Raw genomic sequence first — 9,095 nt, 5'->3', positions numbered from 1 at the left:
GCATCTGTCTGTACCACGAAAGGTTGTTGATAATCGGCGAATGCGAGGATAGGGGCTGTCGTCAATCGGTCGATCAATGCCTCAAATGCAGCTTGGCAAGCATCACTCCATACAAACGGCTCGTCTTTCACACCACGTTGGCCACCAATCAGACCAAACAAGGGCTTGGCCACCTGTGCATAGCGCTGAATAAACCTTCGGTAGTATCCTGTGAAGCCAAGGAAAGCACGGACGTCCTTTTTTGACTTGGGGGTAGGCCACTTCTTCACCGCTTCAACTTTTGCTGGGTCAGTGGATATTCCCTTTTCTGATATAACATGCCCAAGGTAGGAGACTTCAGTTTTGAAGAGGTGACACTTAGACGGCTTCAACTTTAGGTCGTGTTCTCTCAACCTTGCAAACACCTTCTCCAAGCGTAGCAAATGCTCCTCAATGGTTGAGCTGAAGACCACAATGTCATCCAGGTAGATTAATACTTGGGAGTAATTCATGTCACCTAAGACAATGCTCATCAGTCTCTGGAAAGTTGCTGGTGCATTCATCAAGCCAAAGGGCATGCGGGTGTACTCAAACAGGCCCATCGGGGTGGTGAATGCCGTTTTCTTACGATCCTGTTCCGCCATCTTGACCTGCAGATAACCTGATGTGAGGTCCAAACACGAAAAATATTTGGCCTTGCCAAGTGCATCAAGGGACTCGTCAATTCTGGGAAGGGGAAACGCATCTCTGATGGTCTTTGAGTTGAGCTGCCGGTAATCGACGCAGAGGCGAATACTTCCATCTTTCTTTCGAACAATCACGATCGGGGAAGCGAAGGGACTCTTACTTGGCTCAATGATGCCATTTGACTTCAACTCCTCGATGTGGGACCTCACCTCCTGGAATTGTGATGGGGGAATGCGTCGATATGGCAAACGGACTGGACTGGGGTCAACCAGGGGGATCTCATGCAAAAGAGTGGAAGTAGAGCCAACATCCATGGAATTGGTAGAGAATACATCCTTGTTCTGGATAAGGAGCTTCTGCACTGCTTTCCTTTCGGACGGAGACAAAGCTGCGCCGCTGAGATCGACTTCTGGCATTCCCTGTGCTTCATCAACAACCTGGTCGGAACTCACCACTTCTCCCCCGGAGCTAGAGGGTACTGGGCAAACTATCTGCATACAGGACAGGGTTGCAACCTTCATGTTTCTCCGTACTGTCACTACATGGTCGGAGGTGTTGAGAAGTTTAACTGGGACTCTGCCATCTTTGACTTCTACTAGTAAACGGCCAACTGCGAGATGTTTGTTGTCTCCGCCTTCGACCAAGGTAGTGATGTTCCGTCCATGAGTGGACCGTGGGGTTCGAGCTAGGATGGAGACTTCAGTCCCAGGCGGAATGTCTAGCGGGCGTCTCCCCATAAACCGTAAGTGACCAATTTCTCCATTTGGTCGAGCGAGATCGATACCATCCTGATTTACACACTGGAAAGCAGATAACCAAGTGTTGGAACTCTTCTTGGTTCTTGACATCAGGCCCCTACCATACTGATTGTGCAGAGTAGTGCGTACGGCAAGAATAGCATTCGTCCCAAGAAGGAGAGGGATTGAATGCCGGAAAGAGGTTGCTGGTACTACAAAGGTCGGAACATTTTTCACCATCTTTCCGAGCGCCTCGATGTTTAGAAGGATGTATCCTTGATGGGGAACACTCTGGCCGCCAGCACCAGTTATAGAAACATCTGCTGTCTTGATGGCTCGATGCCGAAGCTCCGGGTGACTCGATACAAACTCATCGGTAATAGTAGTTACTTGAGACCCTGTGTCAAGCAAAGCTCGACAACACCTTCCGAAGACTTTAATGACAGCAGTGTTGACTGGTCCGACCAGATATTCCTCTTCTCCTTGAGACTCCAGACTAGTATTCATTGCAACTACCCCCAGTTTACTGTTACTCATGGATCCAGTAGGGCTGTCCAAACTAGATATACCTGCCAATTGCCCATCATCGGCAGGTCTATCTAGTTTAACGGGTTCTGGTTTCGCCTCTCGACTTGTGGTTGCCGTCTCGACCTTCCGCATTGCCTCGCGTAATGACCAGTCTCACCGCAGTTGTAACACCTCCCTGCTGGCGTCGGAGCTAGGCCTGAGTTGGTTGGGCCCATCCAGGGTGCTTTCATGGATACGCGGCTCATCGCATCCTCGAGGTGTTGGACCCGCTGTCCCAAGGAGTGTTGACCCTGGAGAACATGGTCAATGGCCGTCATGTGTTGGTGCATCATCGAGGACAGCTCTCCAATCTGTTTGCCGAGATCATGGGATTTGCTTGTCGCTTGTGTAACGTCAGCAGCACTTACTGGCGTCTTCTGTTCTGTTGACTGTTGATTAAGTTGAAAAGTATGTCGTCTCATTGTCCTGGCTTGTCTAACCTCCTCAGCAACAATTCGAAGCTCTGACCTGAGCGCTTTGAATGACATCTTTCTCGGCTGCATCGGGGCGAGACGTTGTTTAATTCTGTCGTCGTGCAGGCCTGACATAAATTGAACAGTCAGCAGGGCATCCCTGTCCTCCATGAAATAGCACGGCCGGCCTTGCCGTTTGTGTACATCTTCTACCTTTCGAAGAAGAGCTTCCAAGGCTATTGCATATTCCGTCGCTGTCTCATCGGGCCGCTGCCTCCTGGCAAAGAAGACCGATATAGGCGTCGTCACTGCACAGCCGTCTCCGAATTCTTCCAGTAGCTCGCAGATGGCATCCTCTGCTGTGCTTGGGCCTCGACTCTCGAGGTTCAAAACCACGTCACGGGCGTCACCCTTGGTGTGACGCACAACTTCAGCAAATTTTGCTTGTTCCGGTTGTGGGCCCTTTACTTGCAGAAGATAGCGAATGTCCCTCACCCAATCCTCAATCCTGGGTCCATGTTTTGTAGAGCCACTGAACGGTTGGACGTCCCTGATCTGGTGGGATGTGTAAGTTGACGGTTGTGAGGGTACAGATAGTTGTGGAGGTGGTGATGGCGAGTCGAAATTCACTAGGCTGAAAGGATTCAGCGGGATGGGCTGGGTTGCTGCCATCTGGTGCGGTGTACTTGCAAAAGGTGCCAGTGGTGTAAAGAGGCTTGATGGACACGTTGGTGTATTGGTCATCCTGTACTTCTCGAGTTTTCCAACCGAAGAGCACTGTGTGGGTCTCGTTTTATCTCCCCAAAAAGAGTTTTTGAAAAAAAAAATTGTCCCAGCAAAGTAAATGGCTAAATTTCTAAGAAAAATAAACGTTCCCGGGTTTCGGCACCAAAAATAATGTAACGGCGTAAAAAGGCCCACTAATAGAAAATTCCCTGGTTCTAACGAAAAGTCGCAAATCTACTTAAAAACTGGGACGGAAAACAAAATCTTGCTCTTAAACAGTGATTTATTTACTTAACTCCAATAATAGTAACAGCCAAAAAAACAGAACTCAAAATTAATTTGCCAAGAAATAAAACAACACGTGACTGTGACTTTCTCAAACAAGATTAATTGGTTCTCAAAAAAAAATGCTTTAAGATCAAAAAAAGAAAACAAAACAACTTGAAAAAACACTTATGCAATAAAAAACCCTTGAAAGACTGATTCGAATTGGAGTAAAAACAACCCCAAAACAACGATAAAAAACCAACGAGAAAAACCGAAAACCCACACAGCACTAAACAGTGAATTGCTCTAAAAATACAGAATTAACATAGACCTGTAAAATACAAAAGAAGAGATACAAACAAGTGATTAAATATAGTTTACTGGGAAACAACTTAATTAACAGTTATGCATACAGATATAAAATGCATTCAACCAATTAAGCCTTGTCGGCAGACAACACTTAATCCAGCCACAAGGAAATCCCAACCAAACATGTGGTGTTTACCTAATTACAAGAAACAAGAAAACTCTGTCAACTTAAACTGAACAATCTGTTACCAGGCAGAACTTAATACACTCTAGAGCCTCTTTTATCTGCACCCAACTCACATAAAGAAAAACATTAAAAAAACTTCTTTCCTATAAAACATAAAAGACTTTACTCTTATACTAAATAGCCTGGCACTTGCCTCTGATAGCAAAACAAAAAGGGTTACTTTAGTTATTACACATAACCAAAGGCTAGCTTAATGTCCAGCCTCAACTGACCATATAGCTCACTAATCTGCAGGGCATGGAAGTAATTAGCCCACCAGATGGATGGAATGTAAACAAGCCCACACAGGGTCTACTGGGGCTACATAGGAGTTTTTTTCCCACAGTGATCAATGAGTGCACAGATTTTATAAAACACAACAGTAGCTTTTAAAAACAATAATGGAAGTTTGATCACAACACTGTTGGCCAGTATTTTCAAACGAAACATCTGACAAATACAAAAAAATAAAATATAAATGATAACTCAATACACCTACATCAAAGAAGAAACAAATTAATGTGTGAATTTCACATCCAAACAATGGGGAAAAATAAGCAAAGACCAAAATACTAAAACTCAAACATAAACCAAACTAGCCATGATAATTTCTCCTGAACCATTTCATAATGAAAATCTACTACAGCAAATCTTAAAATTAAATAAGCTCCTCTGCAAACACTTTAAAATCCCCAAAAAGTTAGTTTCACCCCAGAAAGGAAAACTTAAAAGGTTGTGAATTGTTCATAAAACAATAAAAAAACAACACCTGAATTTTTGTGAAGTAATATTAGACATCATTAAAGATCCATTTTATACAATGCAAAAATAAGTAAATTCAATATAAAGACAAGAAACTCACCAGATTATTGAGCAGATTACACGGATGGGCAGGAGTGTCCAGAAAAGTACATGCTTTGTCTTAGCTGCCTAACTGCTCACTGACCTCATGGCTTTGGTCTACACCGCCAAGACAATGCTTTAGCCACAATTAAGTCAGGGCACAAATGTAAATAATAGTCTGGTGCAATCTCTACCAAAAAATAGCTTTAGGGCAAGGAAGTTATTCTGGGAATGTACTCTCATCAACAGGTGGAATTAATCAAGTTATACATGTAATGGCTCTGAAGCAAAAACTTTCGAAGTAACAATCCACCACTCTACATTTACATTATACCACACAAAGGCAGCTGACTGGGTCATTTTTGTTAATGATGTGAACAAAGAAATATTTAATAGAGTTGGACTCGAACCAATGACCTCCGGATTAACATGCCGGCACTCTACCAACTGAGCTGTCTAGCCCTATGTTGATGATCCCTTGGCTGCTCCATCCCAGGTATCGTAATTTCAGTGTGATCCCTGGCTACACGACGGCAATTAATGATTGCATGGCTTCTGACCAGCAACCCCTGAACAAAGATATTGACAAAATGGAGAAACAGCCAACAAAGGGTTACATCGCTCAGTTGGTAGAGCGCCGGCATGTTGTTAATCCCGAGGTCATTGGTTTGAGTCCCATCCTATCCCAGTAAATATTTCTTTGTTCAACCCCAAATCATTTAAACAATTTACCAAATCAGTTTCCCTTGTGGAGTGTATAGAGTAAAACTCACAAAGAGTCACTCTTTGTAGCATTCATTACATGTTTGAGTTTAGCCAAGGCCACCAGCCTTCTATCTTGCCATTGTCGTCTCTCCTGTAGTTGATCAAGTGGAAATCTTGCAGCACTTTCTGGAAAAATTTCGTCGCTTTTTTCTACCTTGAAGGTTGTAGATGGTCCAAATGATAAAGTGACTCTGTTGATAGTGGCACCGTGACATTCCATGTAGTTGGCTGTACCTGAAAGAGTTAAACATTTATCAGTGTCAGATTGTTAAACAGAAAGCCTTGATTTATTTAAAGACTTTTGCATATCTTGTTCACGAGGAGGGCCAAAAAGTATCTCTTAGGTTTTTGTTGTTGATAATTCTTACCCTCTGCGTTGAGATGAATTACTTTAAATGGTTCAAAAACACATACACTGTACCCCACATATTATGAGGAAAACACGCTAAATGAATATCAATAAGTGATGCTATTTAATTATTTACTGATGTGCGATTTGAAGGAAAATTTGATCAGTGAACTTCTATTTTTCTAATCGTTTTAGCGAGAGGGACTTTTATCACGGAAGTGGCCATTCGGGTTTTTAATGCATAATCTGTATTCTTATTCGTCATTCATACTACACAGCCTGAGTGGATGAGTTTGAGTTGTCGATGAATTTGCAAGCTGTGATAATGTCACTAGTGTGAAATAGTAATCAAGCGTGGTTTTGGTAATCAAAAACACAGCTAACACTGGACTAGAACAAGAAAACTAGACAGGGTGGGTCAGCAGGGCCAAACTTCATGGATCTGAGCTTTGTCGAGCCCCATCAATAGTGCCACTATTGTCACTATTGATGGGGCTAAGGGTTGCCAAACTATGTGCTTTATTACAGTAACCATTCTCCACTTACTGTGCAAGCGCCACATTTCTGCGCTAGCTGTGTGAGCGAAGAATGCCTAGTAAACTGGTGGAGTACTCAAGCGCACAGGTAAAATTTCCCTGTTTACCCCGCCAAAAATATCTAACTGCAAGCCAGGCACATACATCTCTGCTTCCGAAAATAAAGCGCAGATAATTTGATAACGGTAAGCAGACTTAAAACAGAGTCATGAAATTGGGCCCTGATTGTTAACAGAAAGAACAAAAAATTCAATGTAATTTCAGTAACAACAAATTAGTTTCTAAAGACGTAGTGTGTACATACTGTAGTGACCTGTCTGCGTCAGATCCTCAACGACGTTCCAATCAGTTTCAATCAACTAGTTTAATAGTTGCGGTAACATAACCCTCCTCCTCACGAGTACATTATTGCATGTGATTGTAGTAACGTTACTGTTTACATCCCCCAATTTTTTATTAGTGTTTCCTTTGTATTTTTACATCGCACTTATTAATAAAATAATATTATACATTTAAAAAAAAAAAAAAAGTAAATAACTTATGATGTTAGGCCCTCGGGTCAGAATGGAAACCAGTGACCATGCATGACAATGACTAGCCTGAACATCTGACGTCATTTTTTGAGGCTCATCTCATGAATAACGCCATCAAAAGCTGGCGTGTGTTTTAACCTTTGACCTCATTAATTCTACATAGAAATACGCAGTCAAATTCTATCAAGACAATGACGTGCAGCATCATAAGGTTTATAGCGAAAAGGAAAATATCAAGAGAGGGCGCAACACAATAACCAATGTTTCTGGTTGGGGGTCTCCAAAGTACACTCCACTGCGCCCTCTAGCTAGTTCTATATAATAGGGTACGTTCGATAAACCTCCTTGGCCTGTGGGTCAACCCAGCAGTGAGCCATTGACAAGAGCTAATCAATTGATCTCACTCGCCCTCCCGGCCGTAGTGGAGTGATCAGTGATGGCATGCACCTCAGATCACCCCGAAGTGACCCACTCCACAAGCAGGGCACTGGGCTCTGGGGGCTGACCCGGTTGAGTTGAGCCCTACTGTCAAATCAAAGCTATTCGAACAGAGTTCGGGCAGAGTTGATCCAGGGAAGCTAAACGAACGCACCCATATAACTCTGAGTTTTGACCCCTCTGCCTACCCACAAAACATTGCAGTTCTAAACCTTGGAATAAATCTCTGCAGCAGCAGTGCTGGCTCATTTTGTAAGCAAAGTTGATTTGAATGACTGACACTCACACTGCACTGCGGTGTTTGCTTACCTTCCTCGGCAAGCGATCAATTCTAGTTTGGGATTCCCTCGGCGTAGAGTTGTAGTTTGTACCCACAGAAATGGCACAAGTTCTGCCAAAAAGTGAAGAAAATATGAATAATTTCAAAGTTCCAGACCTGAAGTTGCGCTGAGTGTTGTCGTTGACATGTGGACTGTTTTTAATTAATAATGCACCAACACAAAAATGGGGGCGCTATGCTGGTTTAACGGTGGAATTAATCTTTGCAGGTGAAAAATTAACGGTGGTGTTAAATACCGCCCTCTTACGTGTGGACATAAAGATATTACGTCATTAGACAAACAACACATGCTGGATCATGTCAAAGGTCAATCTGTTACTTTCGTGTGCTGTATTGACAACCCGAAGCCTGATAGCACGGGGGTCGAAGGTCAATTGACGCGGCATTAAGCAAATGTAAGAGGGCGCTATTTAAACACACCGTTAAGTAAACTAACCCACGATTGGACCCTAGCGGGCGCTGTTCAAGGACACCGTTAATTGTTCAAAGACAACGCTGGTTCCCTGTCTTTTCACGGCTGTTACAATGGTAGGTCCAAATGAAACCAGTTGATAAACTTGCAGTACAGTAAGCTTTCAACTTCAGCTTTATGATTGGTCTGCTCTTTAGTGACGTTGTGGTCACGGTCACCTACGTACAAACTCTTTCGACCGTATGCCATGCGCTGACTCATCCTCCCATACAGATAACGTATGTTATAAAGTTTGTATGTAAATCAATTGATGTGCAAAAATAACATAAACATGACATTTCTACCTCCATGGTACCGGTTGCACCATAATGGTGCTATAAAAAGTTTTACTAATGTGTGTGAAAAATGAAGAAAACAGTGTGCAAGTAGTAAAATTGAGTAAGAATAAGTTTATTTAAATCCATGTGTGATATTGGACCCTCCTTTAAAAGCATTACCGCAGAAGTTCCTTCACAAAAATTAAAACACACTGAAAACAGGTTAATTTAATAAACTTTTTTTTATTTAGATTAAGATTGACAAATCTTTCCAGCATTGACCTTTACATTATTTGTTTTTAAAGTGTACGAAACATTCCTTTAGAGGTTATAAAAACATTTACTTCGCATTTTGCAAGGTATGAACTACTAATTGCAGACAAAAGAAATAATGAGTAATAAATTACTGTTATGTCATTTGAGACAAGATATTAAACTATTGGTGCCACTCCTTTTACAGCGATCCATCAATCAATCATTGTGCAAGTAGAGTGCAACCACTAGTCTATTGCAGTGAACACCAAAAATTAATATTAATTTTCCAGTTGTTGATATCGTGGATTCCTTTGAGTACTTCTGTTGGGTGCAAACTTTAAACCAGCTCAAGTTTAAAGCCGGTTATGGTGAATAAAGGAAGTTGTTGCCTTGGAT

At 42.4% G+C, this 9,095-nt stretch overlaps 1 protein-coding gene across 1 annotated transcript; it reads right to left on the bottom strand.

Moving 5' to 3' along the window:
* Window positions 1-1,774: 1,774 nt before the first annotated feature.
* LOC139954569 (uncharacterized) lies at window positions 1,775-4,788 on the bottom strand. The gene is made up of 2 exons (XM_071954434.1): window positions 4,774-4,788; window positions 1,775-3,707 (listed from the first exon to the last, which is right to left on the bottom strand). The coding sequence occupies exon 2, from the start codon at window positions 3,125-3,127 to the stop codon at window positions 2,003-2,005; it is 1,125 nt and encodes a 374-aa protein (XP_071810535.1). The 5' UTR covers window positions 3,128-3,707; window positions 4,774-4,788; the 3' UTR covers window positions 1,775-2,002.
* Window positions 4,789-9,095: the final 4,307 nt, after the last annotated feature.

This window comes from Asterias amurensis, chromosome 2, assembly GCF_032118995.1.
Source record: "Asterias amurensis chromosome 2, ASM3211899v1".
Taxonomy (NCBI): domain Eukaryota; kingdom Metazoa; phylum Echinodermata; class Asteroidea; order Forcipulatida; family Asteriidae; genus Asterias; species Asterias amurensis.
Note: the sequence above shows the minus strand (reverse complement) of the source record. Positions and strands in the feature narration are given on the sequence as shown.

Coding starts and splice junctions, on each gene's coding strand:
- LOC139954569 (XM_071954434.1), bottom strand. CDS start 3,127: ATGACCAATACACCAACGTGTCCATCAAGCCTCTTTACACCACTGGCA.